The following is a 22179-nucleotide window of genomic DNA, read 5'->3' as shown; positions in this document are numbered from 1 at the left end:
GGGCGAATACTAATGTGGGCGGGGCCTAAGGGCCTGGGTGAGCTACTAGTGGTTGGTAGGCTACTGTACAGCAGTTGCATACTCAGTACTTGACTTATTCATTCATCCATCCACTATCCACTCAAGTTGGTGATGCGTAACCAAATCATTATATGTATCTTCGCAATGGCTACAGGAGTTTGCCACATTGAATCTAGCTATCCAAATTTAGGTATGGGACTGGTTTGGATAGAATTTCCTTGTAATAAACCTCACAGCTTATGATACCACATACTATCATCTCGACTACACACTCCAGCTTGTTAGTTCTTTTAAATTGCATATTGCATTGCATCCTTAGCATGTGACATTTGGCTTACTATGACTCCACATGCTAGCTCTGCCATTGCCTTTCCATTGTACACCCTAGAGTAGAAAATGAAATTGGATTATCTTATTCATAATGATTGGCTATTTTAATGATTCATGATCTCTTGTTGAGTGACATGCCTATTATTGATGCCATGTTCATAATAACATATGCAGTTACACAACATGCTTAATTGACAACCTGCTCACATATGATAATATGCTGGATTGATAACATGCCTATGGTTGTTTTGCATGTCTTTACGGGAGCGCCCTGATAAGCCGTGTTTTATTCCCGCCACGCAATAAACTCACGAGTTGTGGTTTGCTCATATAGATGACTTATACTTTTTGAAGATGCATGCAATTGCTATTGGAGTTGCTATTGTTTCTCTCATTACTATTAAGCTGGTGCACCATAGTATGTGTGATATATCAAACAGGTTCGTCTCTTCGATATGCGTTGATACCACGTACACAATGTGTAATCGCTTAAATAGATCAACCATTCAAAAAAATCATACTAAAAATCTTCCTTGTACGATCCCAAGATCAGAATCTGGCATATGGGTGTCGGGAGCTGAGAATAGGGTATTACGGAGGCTGTCGGTACCGGATTCGGTGATCGAAAATTCTGTGAGCCCAGTTTTCGAGTTTGGGGCGTGACAACCTCAATTGTTAAAACTGAGGCTAAAGCATTTAACTACGGGAGTTTTAAGCTCGGTTTGGATAACTGAGGTAAAATTGAGGCTAAAGGCTTTAGCCTCAGTTTTTAACCTTTTTAGCCACGGTTTTAAACTGAGGTTAAAGCCTCATTTTCTTGTAGTGTGTCTTTATAATATCCTTCCAACTAGAAAAGTTAAAATTCTCTACATATGTGTGATTTTTCGTACATGGCCATCCCTGATGAGGTCTACAACATGGTGATGTCACTTCAATAGGGAGTCTTGCTACTCAACGTGTCATTAGCTAATCTGCGCACTAAGTAACTCAACACACTTTTATGACAATGAGTAAATTCTGTTGGGCCCACCATGAATGTATGTATTTTATCTATACTGAAGATCTGTTTTTTCCAGTTCATTATAGGGTGTTGTGTAATGCCTTGTGTTTTCAGGACCCGAGTATATGACATGTTTCCTAAGAATCCGAGTGTTAATTTAAAAAGAGCCAAATTCTATATATAATCTTTTTCTTTTATTAGAGTTAACAGATAAGTATAAAATGGACAAGTTAGCATAAAGAAAATTTTTCATTTACATTTAGAGTATACAAGAATTTGCCCATAATAACTTATACAAACCAATATCTCCATGTTAACATTACAAGATTTACATATATGAGAAATATATAAAAGTAAATAAACGAAAGCCGTAAGATCACGCAGCTTCCTTGGTAGGTACAACTACGCATCCTTGACCGTTATAACAGCTCCTCATCAGTCTGAACCTGCATATCACCTAAGCCACCTGTGCTACCTGTACGGTTATATATTTCATGGATGAGTGGCTAACTCAGTGTAAATTTCCCTCAAAATTACACATCGTCGCCTTAGCTAAGCATAGTTAAAATGACAAGAGAATCAAAACAAAACATTATGCAGTCTTTTTATATGTATGGATGCATGAATGCACTTCCAGTCGGACTTGGGCTCGTCACCCATGCAATCATCGACCTGAAATTGATCATCTAGTCGGAACAATGGGTCGATAGTCGGTGGTCTGGGAGCTAGCGAAACGATACCCCAACAACTCTAGGGCACGTGCTACAATATAAAGAATTAGCCACCTGTTATTGCCAATATGCTATGAATGCATGATTAGTTAACTGTTATTAATCCAATTACAATCAGCCAATTTTAGCAACTCAATGGTCATTACGGGGGGCTCGTCACCCAACGTAGGCCAACAGCTCGGGCATAGTTTCCCATGACCACCATCCCCAGCTCATGAGATTCCCCCGGCTTAGGAGACTTAATGGAAACCATCGATCAATGGCCAATCAATCTCAATAAGTAGGGATTTCCACCTCATGGTATAGGCCATCCTAAGGCACACAAGGAAATCATCGAAACATCGGACAGACATTAAATCGCAGTGGAAAAAGGGTGTTCGGTACATTAAATCGAAAAGGCAAATGGGTTAGATAAGATTAAACCAAGACGGTTAAAGAGATCGTTTCTAAGCCACTTAAGCCGTATGACCTATGGGTAGTAAATCCCACATTAATATTTCATGTCCCACATAACCTCCAATCGAGAGTCCATTTCATTCCACACTCCATCATGTTACATCCTAAGTATGAGTTCACATACACAAGAGGGCTTACCTACTAATAAGTGTAGTGAATATAGGTCCATAGTGACTTACAACAATTCATGTGAAAATATACCGTTATATCATAGCAAGCATATGTTAAGCATAATAATCACAACAGGTCATGATGTGAACTATAAATTAAAATGAGAGCTATCACGTAAGTAACTATCGCATGCAATCATGTTTCACAATTATCAACCGAAAATCAGATATAAATCATGTAAAAGATCACATGCTATGAATTAATAATTTTGATTCTTAATAAAGACTATAACTTAAACTAATTTGGAGATGGAAAGCTTAAGGGGAAGAATCATCACCTTATTTGTTGCCTCGCCTCCCAATGTTATTAGGAAGAGCGCACGCCCTTAGACTTGAATCTTATCACGAATTATAAGTTGTATGGTTAGATCAAAGTTCTACAAACTATCTATGGCCAAGATTATAATCTAAGGTTTGGATCACTTAGGTTTAGGGTTTCACCCTCGAGTCTAGTTCTAGGCTTAGGTCTTGGGATTTGAGCTCTAGCTAATGGACAATTAATTGAAATGTTAATTTAATAGCTATAACATAACTATTAACATTAATGATATAATTAATATTAGCTCATCATTATAATAATAATTGTTATGATGGTCGTACATGGTATGACCTGCTATCTAAGGTAATATTTCTGAGTAATGAATAGGATATGAATATCTAATAATCGTAACGTTGTTTATAACGACTGTTATTAGCGTAGATAGTCTATTGACGGCTATTCATTCATAGTAGAAATATTAACCGCTCAATATTAAAAATGATGATCCACAAGTTCATATTTAAATATGCCAACATTATCTAATATTCTTATAATGACTAATAATGTCTTAAATAATTCAAGTAATAATAATAGAATGTTTATTAATGATAATATAGTAAAGACTAATGCTAATAGTCATAGTTTGTATTAGTCACTCTTATCCAAGGCCTTAAATAATCGACATTGTGTGGGGTTTGTAAGGGCTCATTAATATGGGAAATTGGGCCTAGAGTTTGGCCTTGCCTAAGGCCCGAACTAGACTTAATCTTGGGCCTGATTTGGCCCAACTTAATGGCTCCAAAGGTGGCCCAGAAACTGGGCCTGGTTCCCATCTACAAACCAATCTGAACTGGGCTTAACTGGCCTAGTTTGCTAGGCCCCAAACAAGTGCCCCAGCAGGCTCGTCCCAATTTCTGAGGGTGGCCCACCTGAAGATAATCTAAGCTGTTGATTTAGTGGGCACCGTCAAAATTTAACAAGGGATATATTGAATGGGTCGGACCAACTTGGGTATCTCCTGTCCGTCAGGGTCCCACTGCAGCAATGGTTTGATTATAAAAATAAAATAAAAATGGGCCCCACAGATAAACTTCAATAGGTCAAATGCTCCCGATCGTATGTTTCCGAACAGAGTCAAAAGAGCTGCCCAATGGTCAACACCAAACAAGATAAATGGCTCACCTGATGAGCAGAGAACCTGAATTCTGGGCCGGGAAACAGATTTCGCCCACCTGCTCTTATAGGGCGCGGCCCACTGTATATGGTGTGGCCCACCTGATACCAGCGTGCAGCTTGGTGAGGCCCACCGTGGTTTGGAATGTGGCCCACCGTGGTTTCAAAAGAACCTGAATTCTGGGCCGGGAAACAGATTTCGCCCACCTGCTCTTATAGGGCGCGGCCCACTGTATATGGTGTGGCCTAAGGGCTGGTTTCAGCCCAAGTTACGGTCCATCAAGGGGCTGGTCTCGGCCCACCTTTCAGATAAAATCACAGCCAGAGGAATCATTGTAACTCAAATCAAGGACTTGCAATTGCTGCAAACGGAACAATTTCGATGGTAGATCACCTCTGAGAGAATCGGATTTCCGAAACCTGCAACACACGTCCAACATCTGGACTCAGCAAAACGAGCGGCCTGCTCAGCAATCTCGGCTGCGTGGTGTAGTGCTGTTGCAGCAGTTGCGGCAGTCGCAGCTCTCCTTCTCGCTCTCTTCTCTCCATTCCCTTTTTCCTTTCTTTCTTTCCCTCAATCCTTGGCCAGAGGGAACTCTAATTCTGACCAGAAAATCACCTGATGGCCCGACAGGTGCGGTGGAGAAGGAAACCCGTCGTTAATGGCAGACCTTGCTGCATCGAGTTTTTCTTCGTTTTGCTTCTACTGGACACCTCAGATTGGTCCACAGGAGCTTGTGGAGGCGACTGTTCGAAGCTTTAAGGACATTTTCATGGTGGGTTCGAATAGGGAAGAAACGGCTACAGGAGAGCTATTTTCGGTTGCAGGTTTTCTTCCCAAGTCCTTAGCTCCTAAAAAGGGAAATGGATGGCTAGGATGGCCTCTTTTGGGACGGTCTAGATCGCCCAAAAACCCCCACGCGGATCGCCAAGCTGGCTCACGGAAAACAGTTTCCGTTTATGGAAACTTTGTGTTTGTAGGGTCTTCTTGCATAAACGATCGTGTGCAGGTGTACGTGCCGGATCATGTGAAATGTATTAGGTTTTGGTCACGCATGGACCCTCGACCGAATGGACGGTTTAGATCATCGAGGTGAGGCTTGATGGTGGCCACCACGTGTCCCAAACGGACGCTTCCGTCGGCCGTCAGAAAACAGAGACAGAGAGAGAGAGAGAGAGAGAGAGAGAGAGAGAGAGAGCAAAGCTCTCTGTTTTTGGAAAGAGCACGGGTCAGCAAGCTCTGATCGGTTGTACTGGAATGGTGCAGCGCGAGTGCACATCTCCGCTGTGACTCGCGCTTTGAGGTGGGGTCCGTCATGATGTTTGGGTAAAATCCACTCCGTTCAAATGATTCCATAGGTCATATTAGGACACCTTGCTAAAGATTATGTGGATCCAAGGCTTTGGTGGGCCACAAGCTGTGGTCGGAGTATTTATTTGCGGCTTTCCACCGATCTGAGGGTCAGATTGCTATGGGTTCGAGCATCAATGGTCAAAAAGCTCTAGGGATCATTTGTTTGTGTTCCAGCCTACTCTCTCTATGTTAATGGCTCCATTATTGTTATTAATTAAAATCCATTTTTAATAATATTATTCATCTTATTATGCCATTATCACTTGTTTTATATATATATATATATATATACACACACACTTATTTATTCATTTGTAGGACCTGTCTTTTATAAGAGTCATAACTGATAATGCAATATTGAGCTAGTTTGTTGTTTCAAGTTAAGTTGACGGTTAGATTGAGCCTACATTTGATTTGAGTGGTCCCTAATCCAGTTTAGATGATCCTCAACAACACTCCTATTTATCGGGCCAATAAACTATATATAGTATTCGAGTGTTAAATCGTTTGATATTACTTATACATTAGATGGATGGTGGATCCATCGATTCAAGGTCTAAATCAGCTAATCCACATCTTCCATTTGTTTTGTCAACTCGAATTGGTGCCGACCTAAAGGATGAGGTGTATCCTAAACTCAGATGGACCATACTTAGTGATCTTACGGCCAACTAATGATTCCTGCTAGCCCGATGGTCAAATTATTGGAATTTATCATTCGATCGATCCATGGAACGTTATGATTGATTCATAGTTTATATAAAGAGTCCTAAAATGGGTTATACGGATGATGTGATAGTTCATCTCAACATTAGTGGATGGATGGCTTAATATATGGATTGAGACTGTTTTCAACGGTTAGATTTAAACTGTAATGAACGTAAATGTTCAAGTCAAGTTGATATTTGTACTAAGTTAGGTTTTTTTTTTTTGGTAATCATCTTCATTATCTCCATTGCAAAACATTTTATGGTTGTTAAACTTATGGAGTACATTGTGGTTCATTAAATCATTATCATCATTGCCAATAGCTGCATCACGATCATGATCATGACCATCATCGTCACTACCAACAACTACATCATCAACAACAACAGCATCATGGTCAAGCTACTTGCCTATATGTCAGAAGCTCCTAAATAACTTACATGTACTGCATGGACCTTTAAAATAATAATAATAATAATAATAATAATAATAATAATAATAATAATAATAATAATAACGGACAACCTGAGTTCACTGATTAAAAAAAACCGGAACAAAAGGGTGGGGGGCACCACAAAGAATGGGTCTCACCACCAACAAACTGACAACCCAAAGGAACAGAACAAAGGAACAAAACTCTTCGGATGGGGCCCATGCAAAAATCTGAGGCCCCATCTATCATGTGCTATACAAATGTACTTCTACTCTTCCTAATGGAACCGATCCCAACTTTGTCCAGAAATAAACTTCCTCTCACTAGCTGAGGAAGACTCGTCAGATTTTTGACTAAGTCATGAATTTGCTTCGAACTACCTTCCTTTGCCAGGCCATCAGCCGGCCCATTCACCTCTCACGGAATATGGAAAAAGCTAAAGTTACCTTGGCTGGCAAGCACCTTGATCCTCTCTAGCCAATATCTCCAAATCCAAACCGGTGTGGATTTTCCTAAAATGCAATCAATCAGCCATTTGGAATCTGATTCGACTGACACCTTGTCGATTCTGAGGTTGACGCATAACTCCATCCCCTCGCACATGGCCCGAACTTCGGCCATATTGTTGGAAGCAATCCCGAAGCCAAAATAGAAGGCGAAGATCACTTTGCCGTTGCTATCCCTGCACACTCCACCACCCCCTGCTGGACCTGAATTGGTCAGCGCCAATCCATCAACATTCAGCTTGAATGTCCCCTCGACAGGCCTAATCCATTTCACAACTAGATTAATAGGGGGGGCGCTGCTCTGGGTGGGCTTCAAGAGGGACTGTGGAAAAGGGACCCAATCCACCACTTAGCCCTCTGAAGGAAAAGGAACTCAACCCAATCCAACTAGATTAATATTTGTACTAAGTTAGGTTACTTAGTAACACCGAGTACTGAAAAATACAGGGTGTTACATGTTTAGACCAAAATTGAAGCATATTCAAAGCTAATGTGGCCCACACCACAGGAAACAGTGGAATCATGGTTTACACTATTAAAACCTTCCAAGGTCCCACAGCTATGCTTATTTGTCACCAACCTGTTCACAACATCACATGGACATGGACGAAGGGGAAACACAAATATCAGTTTAATCCATAAAATACGTAAATCACGGTGACCTAGTACACTTAGCCTGACAAGTTACTCATGACGCGATATATTTTAGAAATAAATTTGTAAATTTGCACATTCATCGAGAAAGGAAACTTTGTACAGCTGGACTTACCTCACCTACGAATGAAGGATGGATGATTACTTGAGTGGTTCCCCGACCCATCCCTCTCCTTTTGTCCATTGACCACGCTGAATGATGGGGATGTGCCCCACCTTTCTACGGTTCTCCTCGCATCCATCTTTTAGTTTCAACCTATATGTCAATTCCGTTGGCATGTCCCATGAGAGGAGCACTTGGAGTCCGGTGAGGTATTCAATCCCTTCTGGAATGGTCTTCAACTCTCCACAGTTGATCAGATTTAGCTCTTGGATGCTTGCCAATGCTCCCTTTTCTATTACTATCCGATTTAGTTGTTTCATATCCCGTAAACAAAGGTTCCTGAGCTTAGTAAACCGTCCATCGCGGAAACACAAGTGCTGCCCTTCATAGGCATTCTGAAGGTGAAGGAATGCCAGATTGGGCAATGCTTGGAGTGATGAAAGCATATCTTCTTCTCTCAGCTTTGACCAATTCAATAACAAACGGTTGAGGTTCACAAGGGAGCTAAGCCATCGAGGCACCTTCTCCAAACGCCCCTTCAGGTAAAGCTTCTGAAGAAGCGGTGGAGTGTTATGAGAGAGTGCTTCCAATTGAAGTGATTCTTCCTCTGCACTTGCAGTGACACTCAACTTCAGAAGGTGTTTCATCTTTCCGATTGAATTGCACAACTCAGCTCCATGGATTTCTGACCTTAGAAATGCTAAGAGTTCTCAGTTGGGTTAAGTTTCCAACTTTTCTAACAATCTCCCCTTCTTTGTCTTCGATAGCACGTAGAGTCTGTAAACTTGTTAAATTACATATTCTTATAGGAACTTGGATGCTACTGAAGTAATCAAAACTATTATAAGTCTTGTCAGTAATTCGATAAATAAACAGGTGTCGTAGTTTCCGTAGCTTCACAATCCCACTAGGTAGCCTCTGTAGCTCCGTATTCCTGACGTCCTGTGTTTGAAGGTTCTGTAGCTTCCATAAAGATTCAGGAAGCTCCCTAACATTAGTTCCTCTTATATTTAGATACCGTAAATTGAACATGTTAGTCACTTCATCTGGTATGCTTTCGATGGGAACTCCTTCTAGATTTAGGACCCTCAGCAATCTAAAGCTTGATGCCATCGTATTTAAAGAAGATGAAAGAGACATGTTTCCATTAAACACCATGAGGGAACGAAGATGTGTCATACCTGCGATCGAATGATTAATTTCGCCACTACTGTAGATTGACATGCGGCGGACTTTGCCATTTTGCCTTGCTTGCAGCTCATCATATGTCATGCAGAACTTTTCTTCCTGACTTACCGATAATGCCACTTCACGCACAATATCGTGCATTCGACAAGTTTTCAACCTTCCAAACTCGTTCGTCTCAACAACCTGAAGTATGTTTCGATGGATGAGTTCCTTCAGGTAGTCTTCTGCCACCTCCTCCATTGTAATTTTACCTGTCTCCTCCACAAAACCCTCTGCCACCCACAACCTAATTAGCTGCTTGCAGTGAATTAAGTAATCCTCATTAAAAATGCAACAATATAGGAAACAGTGCTTTAGGCGGTACTGTAGATCATGGAAGCTAAGCAGCAGGATGCGCTTTACTGGTTCAAGCATTTGATTGTTTGTCAACTGCCAGCTTAGGCTTTTGTAGATTCGACTCCATTCCAATGCAGTCTTGTCTCTCAATGACAGGAGGCCGCCGATGGCAACAATTGCAAGTGGCAAGCCTTCACATTTTTCTACTATAGATCGAGCCAATGGCTCAAGCTCTAAAGGACAGGGTTCACTCGGAAATGCCTTCTTACAGAAAAGCACCCAAGCCTCTTCTTCATCCAGAAGCCTAAGCTTGCAGACATGTCTTCCCTCTCCTGCTGCAGAAGCGACATTAAAGTCTCTCGTAGTAACTACTAACCTACTTCCACATCCACAATCTGAAAATATGACACTTAGTTTATTCCAATCATTCATGGTCCAGACATCATCCAAGATAATGAGGTACTTTTTTGATTCGAGAAGTCCTCTAACCATTCGCCTCAACTCGCTAGCATCTTTGGTGGCTAAGTCATTTGGAACGACCTCTTTCTTAGCCTCAAGTAATTGTTTTATGATGCTTCGTAGTAGCTCATCAATTTTAAGAGACTGTGAGACAGAAACACATGCGTAGCAGTTGAAGAGCTTCTTTACTTGATGATTCTTGTAGGCTTTAGTGACAAGAGTGGTCTTGCCCACCCCACCCATCCCTGTCACTGAAATCACCGTGGGCCGTTGTTCTTCCTCCACTAACCATCCTACTATCAAATCTATTTCTTTTGTCATCCCCACAATGTCATTGTCCGCTTTGAAAAGAGAAGTTTCTACATCACGTCGCCACAGTTCGCTAACATCATAGGATCTGGTGACTTCTTCTATTTGGTTGGGACCGTCTCCAACTCTTCGCTGAAAAATATTCTGAACATTAACCTTGGTTTCTTGAAGTCGCTTGGCCAACTGATGACTGTCGCTAATATTCTTGGGGATATGGATAGTGTCAATGAGAAAACCCTTGAATCCACCTCGTCGTGGCCTGTCCATGCGATACAAGAACTCGTCGATGGTATCCTCCACATCATGTGCAGCGTCTCTTACTTCTCCCACCCATGTTTTCATTTCTTCATTGCTATCCTTTCTTCTATCAGCATCCTTCAACAAGGCTCGCATTCTATCAAGTTCCTTCTTGATTTCTTTAACTTCCCTGCGTACTCCTTTTAGTAAAGATACTTCTTCATTTAGAAGGGCACTTAATTTTTCTAACAATAATTTAACAACACTCTCTGCCATCGCAATTTCTGTAAAATAGAAAACGAAGACAATCAATGTCAGAAAGAAATATTAAGTTATTCTTTCAGCTGTATATTACTGTGTTTTGAATATATATGTATCCATGTACGGGTGTCTCTCCATTTGTAGAGATATAGGGTCTTCCCTGGAACAAAACCAAGACAAACACGGTTGCCCTCACCGTGACATGTATGTGAAATCTACTCGGACCATTATATACATTGGATCATGTTGGTAAAGAGTGAAACAAACCAAGGGAATCCGTGATTTAGGTGGGCTACACCAAGGGAGCAAGTTGGGAGAGAATGACCACTCTTGATAACACCTGAGCCCACCTGAATTGTGTGATAGCCTGCGATTTGAGCCCTGGGCATAAAATTGGGTGATACACATAATAGAAGGATAGGATTTCACATACACAATATAGTGGACCCTATAAAAATCAAGGTTTGGTGTCCCCTCCAAACAGTTTCTACTGCTGGAGCTCCCCTGAGTCACGGATCTGCCTGAATGTTTGACCTAGACTAACATAGGGTGACGAACTTGATGGTCCTAATGAATTTCACATACACATGACTGTGGAGCCTGCCCTAGCCGGACCTGGCGGGGATGCTCTCTCTATATATACACACATGTTGGAAATTATCAAGGGCAATGGTGAAAGGTTGTTGTCGGCCCCATGTGATCTGTTGATGACATCCACTTCGACTATCATCTATGTATTATCTCATTTGACCTCCAAAAATCTGGCCAATAGTTGCGGGCCAACGTATAAGGAAGAGTTGAAGTGGACGCCCCTTCCTAGTTTCAAAATAGCCTGATTTTTTAATTGAGTCTACCATCACCTGGGGTAGGTATTTCATATAGATGGATTGTATGGCATATACGCAACATGGTTAGTCTTGTATAAGAATGCGGGACGCAGATTAGCTACTGAAGCCTTTAGTAGCTATCAAGCTGCTGAAGTGATGTCACCAAGTTCTATGGGCCCAACATGATGTATGTGTTAAATACATACTGTCCATCAATTTCGGCAAGATTATTTTAGAGCATGAGCTTAAAAATGAAGCAGGTCCAAAGCTCAAGTGAACCCTGTTACAGAAAACAAGGGGACAGTGATGCACACCGTTGAAACCTCCCAAGGGCTTAGAGGGTGTGGACGAGATGCATGATGGTTAGGATGCATGTCAACACATCACGATGGGGCTCACGACTAACTAATTGCATCACAATTATTTGCATGGGTCATCTTGATGGGCTCGGGACATCCACTCTAACCTGCATTGGGCAACCATGCATGTTTGATACTGGACGCAAAAATCAATAGGGAACACTTGAGAGGGCATGCCACATGCCCTCCCCCACACAACTTTTCCTGCTAATGTGGCACGCCTAAGTCATCAATTGGCCTGATTTTTGGGCACACGGCCAAACAAGGGACCATGGTTGCAATGGATGTCATGGATGCATCAGGATGAATCCACAACAACTTATTTGGAATATGATTATAGTGAAAATGTTATATGTAGAGAGAGACATGATCAAGTTACGTGGGCCACCATGATTTATGTGTTATATTCAAACCGTCCATCCATTTATGGAGTTCATTTCAGAGAATGTGCCAAAAAATGAGACTAATCCAAAGCTCAAGTGGCCCACACTAAGTAAGGGAGTATGGATTGAACGCCTATCATTGAAATCTTCTTGAGCTACCGAAGTCTTGGATCAAACTAACATTTATTTTCCCCTTAACCAAAGTCCGTGTGACCTTTTTAATAGGTTGGATTGCAAATCAGCATCATGGTGGGCCCTAGGAAGGTTTCAACGGCAGCCGTTATTATCCCCTGTTTTATGTGGTATGGTCCATTTGAGCTTTGAAACCACCAAATTTTTGTGCTCATGCCTTAAAATAATCACACCAAATGGATAAACAGTTTGGATATATCACACATCATGGTAGGCCCACAGAACCTGGTGATGTTAACTAAAGTTGGGCGTGGATTGGGTACTACCCGGCCCAGAAAAAGATGGAGGCGGATAGTCCTATCAGAGATCCGTGGGCCCACCATGATGTATGTATTTTATCCACACCGTCCATCCAATTTTAAAAATCATTTTATTATGTTAGCTCAAAATTTAAGAAGAATAAATGATCGAATGGACCACACCACTGAATCAGTGGGGATTGATTAGCTACCACTAAAAACCTCTTAAAAGCCACGGAAGTTTTCAATCAAGCTGATATTTATTTTTTCATTTCATCCAGGTCCATGTGACCTTATGAACATGTTGAATGTCAAAAAAACATCACGGTGGGCCCTAGGAAGGTTTCAACAGTGGGGTCATTGTCACCACTGCTTTCTATGGTGTGGTCCATTCAAATATTCAATCTACCCATGTTTTGGGCTCTTGACCTAAAATGGTCTTTCAAAATGGATGGACGGATTAGATAAAACATTTATATCATGCTAACCCCACGAAGCCCCTGCTAAGACCATCTCTGGATAGTGCTAGAATAGTCCCGTTCCTGCCATACGCAATCCTTTTCCAGCTGGACATGGATTTCCTAGCCAAGGCTTTATTGCACGGAAGCTAGGTGGGCCACCGTGATATTTGTGATAAATCCACTTTGTCCACCTGTTTTGAGAGCTCATTTTATGACATGCGACCAAAAATGAGGTGGATCTAAAACTCAAGTGGGCAAACACCCATGATTGAATGACTACTATTGAAACATTCATATGGATATAAAAGTTTTATATCAGGCTAAGTTTTTTGAGTTTTCATTTTATCTCAGTTGGAATGATCTTATAGATAGTTTGGATGGCATATAAACATCAAGGTATAGCCTAAAAGGTTTCAAAGGCAGGCATTTCTTTCACCGCCATACAGGGATTTCACCACCTATGGGAGTCGAAACCAAGACCTCATATTTCACCACATATCGGTATTGAACGCAAGACATCGTGTTCAAACTCCTCAAAGTCTACCATTGAGGTAAGGACTCAAACCCACCTATGGGGAGCAGCTCCCTCTCTCTCTCTCTCTCTCTCTCTCTCTCTCTGCGCGTTTTTTTGTTGCATGTCCTAAAATAAGCTTAAAAAATTGACGAGATTAGATTTCTCACGAACTTCACAATAGGCCCCACTTGAACTCCCTACACACGAAAACCATTGGCAGGAAATATATGATAAGATTGAAGCGGATTGCGTGGGGATGAATTCAGTGTTAAAAACCTTTTCCTTTTGAGCACGTGTAGCTTACCTACAATACCGTTCATTGGGAAGCATTACTCATGTACATACCTACTTAATTGTTATTAAGATGGGATTTTGATCATATGTTACTTACGATAAGTTATTTATGCCTCAAGTAGCTTATCTTAGTTTTTACCTATTAAACAATAAGTATGTTTGGCAAAGACATACTTATTTGATTGTCCTCTCTTTAGTCTTTCTTGATTCCTCTTTTTAGCAGCTCATTAAAAGTAAACAAGAAAGAAACAGTAACTGAAGTAATTAAGTAATTTTAAGTAAAAAAATTACTTATGATTAATCATAAACCAAACTTACTTATCAGAAATAAGTTACTTAAATATCTACTGTATAAGTAGAAAAAGTAACTTATTTGGTTGTATCCAAGGGGCCCTAAGCAACCTCATTAATTAATGTGAATTTTTGTCATTTTAGAAAAATAATCATTCCTTAAACTAACTGAGTTTAAAGAAAACTAAGTGAAGGTACCGTTTGATAACTATTTGATTAATGAGACAGCTTAATGAAAACTTAATTGAAAAAGTATTGAAATATAGATATTATATTAATAAGGTACTATTTTTTAAAAAATTCCTTTTATAATAATGTATTTGTACAAGTAGAATATATCTTAAGAGATCTATTCAGCTGTATATGCCGTTATCATGCATATCTTATTTTATTCGAGTTAAAAAATAAATAAATAAAATAAATAAATTGAAATGGAAGCTACGGATGACAAATACTGGTGAGTGGTAAGCAGAATTGGATTGCGTACGGAACCCTCCACCAGGGCTATCCCTGGTCGTATGACCCTGTGAGATTAAAAAAGAATTGTATCCAAACCTCAAGTGGACCACACTACGGGCAACAGTGAGGATTGAATGTCTACCGTTGAAAACTTATTGGATTCGGAAGGTAAAGATCATGCTGATATTGTTTTTATCCCTTCATAAAGGGATGTGTGACCTTATGAACAGGTTGGATGAAAAAAAAACATCATGATTAGCCCTTGAAAGATTTTAACTGTGGTGTGGTCTATTGGAGCAGCGGATTTGCTTTATTTTTCGGTTCACACCCTAAAATGAGCTACCAAAATGGATGGACGGTGTGGATAAAACACGGACATCACAGTGGCCATGAAATCCGTTTCTTGGTGTGCCTGAGTGCATGACCAAAACCAACTCAATGGATGGGCAGAAGAGAGAGAGAGAGAGGGAGCCATACCGGCAATTAAAATTATAGGTTGCTACTCGAACGCGTTGGGGAACTCTCAGCGTTTGGCTTTTGGAACCAGAATTTCACGCCACTCACTCAGAATCTGAGAAGGAAAGGAAAGGAAAGGACGAAAATGTTCGATAGAAAGGATGAGCTTTTTAAAGATGGAATAGAAATGTTTCACTTTTCCTCTTCACAGACTTTTACATGAATAGCCTGTAACCTAACCTCTGTGGGGCCACCATCATGTCAGTGATATATCCACTCAGTCCATCTATTTCACCAACACATTATAGAACACGCATTCTCCATCTAATGGTGAACAATACCCTATTATCAGGTAATCTTACTCCAAATTTCAACCGTCAAATTAAAAGTCATTGCTCGAACAGGTGGGTTCTATTTAACCATGTGAATTTCAGGGTGAGTGGCGTCGAAAGGAAGGCTTAGGAATTAGTCCGTCTGCGTTGTAAACATGGATGACAGGTGTAGATCCTACGCATGCATATGTATAATCATGGATACTCTTAGAAAATTAATCAGTATGTCTAGGGAAAGTTAATGCTCTTAATGCGTCTCTTGGTTTAAACACCTAAATCATCAAAATCAACGATCAGGATCGTCCATCAGATTTTACCAACGTTTCTTTATCTAAGAAGAAATACTCACGCTGATCAGGTGAAATAATCCGTCCATGGCTTTGGAAACCAACGTATAAAATGAAGGCCGATGTTTTGCAAGGATAGCATCCTGGAGTTAATGTTGATTATGAGAAAAGGGATTTTGACCATACTGACCTCGAAGTTTGGTCAAATTACTTAAAAAGTTATGACGTTCTAGATATCCTAAGAGTAGCCTTCCTACAACTTTTGGATATTATTTCGGATGAAAATGCCCCTGTCCTTGGTTCAGAAGTCATACGGTCCTGGAGTGAATAAGAAATTACCTTCTGTTTCAACCCCCGAGAAAGAGACGGATTGACTACTCCCCTTGCCACCAACCAATGGCTGGTGCTCGGTGGTCTGTGGGCTCCACCACCATGTATGTGTTTCATCCATGCCACCGATCCTTCTTGCCATGTCATTTTAGGGCTAGGGCCCAAATATCAGCTCGATCCAGTACTCGTGTGGCCTACATAATAAAAAATAATGGTGACTGTTGAAACTTTCAAGCTCATTGTAATGTTCGTTAGAAGTGTACACTGCCTATCTCAGGACTTTTTGGGCCCACGGTGAGCTGGCTGACAAGGTGGATGGATCAGATCACCCCATTGTGGGCCTTAAAGCTAGGGTACCAATGGTTTGGTTTAAAAGGAAGTGAACAAATGAAACCACGATCCATGCAACATGACAACCACGACCCACATAGCATAACAATCACGACCCATGAGGTAAGGGTTGTGGTTACCATGCTATATGCGTCGTAGTCTTCATTTTATAGGCCTTGGGCCTAAAATGAGAACCACGACTCATATAACATGACAACTATGACCCATATAACACAACAACCACGACCTATGAAAACTATGACCCATTACAACCACGACCCATTTAACATGCGAACCACGACCCATGTTAATAACTACAATCCATGACAACCACGACCCATTTAATATGACAACCACAACTCATATAACATAACAACCACGACACATATAACATAATAGCCACGACCCATATAACATAACAATCACAACTCCATGGGAAACCATGACCCATATAACGTAACAACCACAACCCCATCTAACATGACAACTACGACCATAATTACAATACAATATGCAAAACAATTCTCTTCAACGGGCACCCAGCGAGCTGAAAAAATTTGTTAAGGATGTTTTGTTTGAACCTTACCATAAACCATAACAACTTGAGAGAAGGGCAACATCTATTGTATCGCAATGCCAAGCCTAGAGCTTGAGAGAAGGTCGGTCAGGCTTAAACAAGACATTCTCAACAGAGATTTTCAGCTCGTTGGGTGCCCGTAGAAGAGAACTGTTCTTCATATTGTATTGTAATTATGGTCGTGGTTATCATGTTAGATGGGTTGTGGTTGTTATGTTATATGGGTTGTGGTTTCCCATGGAGTCACGGTTGTTATGTTATATGGGTATTGGTTGTCATATTATGAAATTATCGAGTTGCCGGAGTCACTACAAGAAATCCTACTTTTAGCGATGAAAATTTTCGTCGCTAAAAGTCAAATTTTCGTAGCTAAAAACTTTTGGCGACAAAAATTTTCGTCGTTAAAGGCAATATTTTTTGCGACGAAACATTTCGTCGCTAAAAAAACATCATAAGACTTTTAGCAGCGAAAGTTTTCGCTGCCAAAAATATACATTCCACTTTTAGTGACAAAAATTTCGTCGCTAAAAAAACATCACAAGACTTTTAGCAGTGAAAATTTTCGCTGCCAAAAATATACGTTAAACTTTTAGCGGCGAAAATTTTCGTCGCTAAAAAAACTGTACAAGACTTTTAGTAGCGAAAATTTTCGCTACCAAAAATATAAGTTCAACTTTTAGCGACGAAATTCGTTGTTAAAAAAACCTTACAAGACTTTTAGCAGCGAAACTTTTCGCTGCTACAAATATTAGTTCAACTTTTAGCGACGAAAATTTTCGTCGCTAAAAAAACTTTACAAGACTTTTAGCAGCGAAAGTTTTCGCTGCTAAAAATATTCGTTCCACTTTTAGTGACGAAAATTTTCGTCGCTAAAAAAACTTACAAGACTTTTTAACAGCGAAAATTTTTGCTGCTAAAAATATTCGTTCTACTTCTAGCAACGAAAGTATTCGCTGCTAAAAAATATTCCTTCAACTTTTAGCGATGAAAATTTTCGTTGCTAAAAATAATTACAAAAACTATTACCTACGAAAATTTTCGTAGGTAAAAGTCTCTTTTTAAAAATTTTTTTAAAAAATATTCTAGCACAAAATTGCTGGAATATTTTTTCTGATATATACCTGTTACAATATATACATATTTCATCATATTCTTCCTAATATACACCTGTTATATAATATAGTTCATCATATTCACATTCACATCCATATAAATCCAAACTAGCCATCTAAACATAAAAGTACATTCATCCAAACACAAACAATCTTATCACATCACATAGAGTTCAGAGAAGTTATTAAGAATAGAAACATGACCAAATGACAATAAGCCTGCTTATAAAAATAAATGGTTGAGATTTTTAAACCAAATTATCATTATGGTTTCAAGGAGGGTCCATTTATCTCCCCAATGTTGAGTCATCTCAAAAGCAAAGGATTAGCAAAAAGCCAAAAACCACACAATAGTATTGCAAAGGACCAGTGCAGCTAAGTTACAGTGAAGACATCACATAGAGAAATGGAGAAATTACAATGATTGCTTTATATCGGGAGGCAAAGAGCACTAAGTACAATGCAGCTAAAGTCTTCACATATTGGTATATAGCAAAGTGTAAAAATTTGCACATGAAGACACCCTTAACATGCAACAACTAATAGATAGGGCTAAAATGTTTAGATCTTATAGCCTTATGACAATGACAACCAAGAATAGATTGCAAAGTTTAAGTTACATGAACCTTCACATTATTGCCAGACTTAATTAGTCCCTTTCATTCCCACTCAACTGCACACATGGTTTATGGATGGTTCATTCCCACTCAACTGTACACATGTTTTTATAGATGGTGAATCCAGAACTATACATCTGATGAGTCATAATGCATGTGGTTATCCAATGATATGGTACACGAGCATTGAGTTCATGTTCTGATGGGTTCCTTACGTGTTTGGCAAAAAAAAACAAAAAACCTGGCTTAAAATGGTGTTACCTGATACTAAGCTATAACCTTTTCCTGAGAGAATCTACATACATATGAACCTGCAAAAATCAAGCAACAAGAAACATCTTAATGTGGACATAGAATTTCTTCATATTTCTAACATTTTTGGTTCTCAAACTCTACATTAGAAACTTATGTCAGAAACTTCAGGTTTTCTTAGATTACTCAGTATCGCAAAACTCAAAAAATGATTTAGCCTCAAAGTAGACACCAAGTTGGTGAAAAAGGCCACCACCAATCCACCAACAAAAAAGGGCATCCACCTAAATTTGGTTGTGAAAACAAACCTGTAGTAGATTTTACTGTTGCTCTGTAAGTTCTCAGCATTGAAAATCTGTAGATCATTGCTAGCATCACTTGATTTCTAGTACTTGAATCTTCATGCACTTGATTTCTTGGCTAGTACAAGAAAGCACCTGAAAGTATTAGAAAAGACACCCGAAGAACAAGTATTTTCCTATTTCTGAAATATGAAAAAAAAATGCAATTTGGATTGAAAGATGAGATGGACATATTAACTCCACCTATCTTCTGCCTGTTTTTGAATCAGAACTTATGGGAGTATAGAATTTCTAGAATTTCTCAAGGCTAGGTAGACTAGAGTGATAAAAATGCAATAAGGGTTCGATTTTAGGCTTCCATATTGGACGTTATCCATTTCAACTTAGTTTTCTGGTTTTTATCCAGTCTGTACAAAGATATAAAGTGAGACAAAAAATAAAAATAAAAATTGAAACTTGGTATAGATAGCTCATTCCTGGCAAAGAATTAAGATTGAACAAGTTTTGCTTCAGTTTTCTGGGGAAATTAAACAGTATATGCAGATGGTACATATCACCAATTGTGCCACTCGTTCAGCATTCCCACACTCATGCCAAAATCTGTTCTGGCTCGAGCTGCTAGCTAATGCTACGTCACTACCATGTGTTCACATGTTCACCCTTTCCATTTATAAATGAATAATTTACAAATAAAAGTAAAAATAAATAAAATTTGTTGAGTCCCATTTAACAAGCAAATGTGTGACATTTGTAGCATTTGTTGTCTAAAATGTAGCTACCATTAAAACATGAGCTAGAATTCAAATAGTGCACAATTCTTAATGTCTAGTTCTCATCCACCATATGGCATAAATGCATGGCAAGTTGGCAACCCCAGACAATACAAATTACCCTTTAAAAAAAACAAAGAGCATACAAAATAACAAATTGAGGCCCCATTGTTGAATGTAGCCCAAATCCACACTTGATTCTGCGATCTTAACAATCTAATATTGCTCATTGAATTCGGGCCTCTAGCCATTTTATTTGCTAAATGCCAATTTGATAGCTAAATGGTGTTGAAATACCATTGTATCTTCAGTTTAAATCTTTAGTGTTTCAGTAAGCACAATAATCAATAACTTAAATGTGCATTTTATTAAATGTAAGCACTTAAAGATTGCTTCCCAAGATCCTTCCATGGGTACTACACTACATTCTTCAGTATTGCGACACTGCATCCACATGAAACTAACCACGCATGTGCATTATATAGGAACACAATTAATAGCATAAGCACACATCCTAGCATGATCATGGGACCTGTGAATGCATAAACAACACATGACCATCAAGCAATATGCAAAGATCTGAAACAATCAAGTCAAGGACCTTTAATGAATAATTTCCACATAAATAGATTCCTAGTTGAATTCTTACCTCAAGCACAACATCAGGATTAATTTCTGAAAGGTCTGAGCGTCTGTCTTGGTCATGCCACCTTGAGATGGAAGAGAAATAAGATGCATAGATGTTAAGGGTCATACAAGTAGATTCTCCATCAAAATGATTTTCAGTGTTAGATGCGTTCATGTATCTTCCATTATTACAAATTGCAAATTGTTCCAAGGGTTCACTACTCATGCAAGTTATAGTTAAACTATTGTGCCCTCATGCACAATGCATCCATACAGAGAAAATTGACAGGATGTGGAATAATGCATGCCTGGTTTGGAAGAAAGATGAGCCGATTCATGTTAGCTAACTAGATTGTGTCACAATCGTACAACAAAAGATGTCCTATACCACACCTTGTGAGCATCTCGGCAGTTCTACTTTTCAAGTTGGAGCCATGCCCGTCCACATGTAGCTGCACATGCTAATATGAAAGATGCGTGTGAGATCCCAGCTTTGCACAATTCTATTAGATGTACCAGATTGATTAAATCTTCTTGTGCAAAATTTAGGCAGTTCTGATTTTCAAGTTGGAGACAATATCCAAAAGAAATGGATGGGTCCAAGAATCAAGTCAGTCACAAATCTGACAGGCAAACATATGCAAAAGAAATGGACAATAAGCATTTAATGTACATGTGTGGCCCATCAAATCTGTACACTGTCGTGAATTTTACACAAGGCAACCCATATAGTGGCTTGCACCTGATAAGCAGATTATATCATGCATCCATGTAAGCATTGTGGAACCCTGAGCCTACACTCTTAATGATTGCTTCAACTTTGAATAGGCATCTTACATCCAAATCACTAATACAAGTCAAACATTACGGAAACTCTTTGTAATATTGAAGCGTACAAACATCCTCATGCTACAATTTGAAACATCATCCAAATATCTTTCACACTATTCATAAATGAGGAAGTAAGAATAGGAATCATAAAAGCAAACAAACTTTCACTGGATTTCTCCTTGATTACAGTTAGCAATTCCCTTTCATCAATCACACAATAACAATGTTTAGAAAATCAAAACATGAATAAACCAACTTTTAAATACTTGTGTCAGTCACTCAAATGCCCATGTCTACCAAGATTTAAAATTCAAAGCGTTTACGGCCTACAAGCATTCAATAACCACCGTTTCATGATGTATGGTTCACTTTCGATTTGGATTTGCCTCGTTTTTTCACTCATTTTATTTAAAAATGGCTGATTTCTTTCCAATGCTACCTTAATGGCCATGAATCAAATGGAATGATGGATGGGATTGTCCATGACAAACAAGTTGTCTAACTGTGCCATAAAGATAGGCCTAATCAAATACATACTCAGCTAAACATGTGCCAAATCAAATCCTTTCACGTCAGGTCAGGTCAGGTCAGGTCACCCAAAGTTATCCTTGGTGACTTGATCATTAGGCTATCCCATGCTCTATTTTGT

At 39.4% G+C, this 22179-nt stretch overlaps 2 protein-coding genes across 2 annotated transcripts in view; both read right to left on the bottom strand.

Annotated features, from left to right (window-relative positions):
- LOC131255321 (disease resistance protein RPM1-like) overlaps positions 1 to 15322 on the bottom strand; it is an 87479-nt gene extending 72157 nt beyond the window's left edge. Inside the window, exon 1 of the mRNA XM_058256020.1 lies at positions 15185 to 15322. The gene's annotated coding sequence lies outside the window, so the exon portion shown is untranslated. The remainder of the gene's footprint in view (positions 1 to 15184) is intronic.
- Positions 8568 to 10703, bottom strand: LOC131255320 (disease resistance protein RPM1-like). Its single transcript, XM_058256019.1, has one exon. The coding sequence runs from the start codon at positions 10701 to 10703 to the stop codon at positions 8568 to 8570; it is 2136 nt and encodes a 711-aa protein (XP_058112002.1).
- Positions 15323 to 22179: the final 6857 nt, after the last annotated feature.

The sequence above is a fragment of the Magnolia sinica genome, chromosome 9 (genome assembly GCF_029962835.1).
Source record: "Magnolia sinica isolate HGM2019 chromosome 9, MsV1, whole genome shotgun sequence".
Lineage (NCBI taxonomy): Eukaryota > Viridiplantae > Streptophyta > Magnoliopsida > Magnoliales > Magnoliaceae > Magnolia > Magnolia sinica.
Note: the sequence above shows the minus strand (reverse complement) of the source record. Positions and strands in the feature narration are given on the sequence as shown.

Excerpts from the sequence above, each read along its gene's own strand:
- LOC131255320 (XM_058256019.1), bottom strand. The coding sequence starts at position 10,703 with ATGGCAGAGAGTGTTGTTAAATTATTGTTAGAAAAATTAAGTGCCCTT.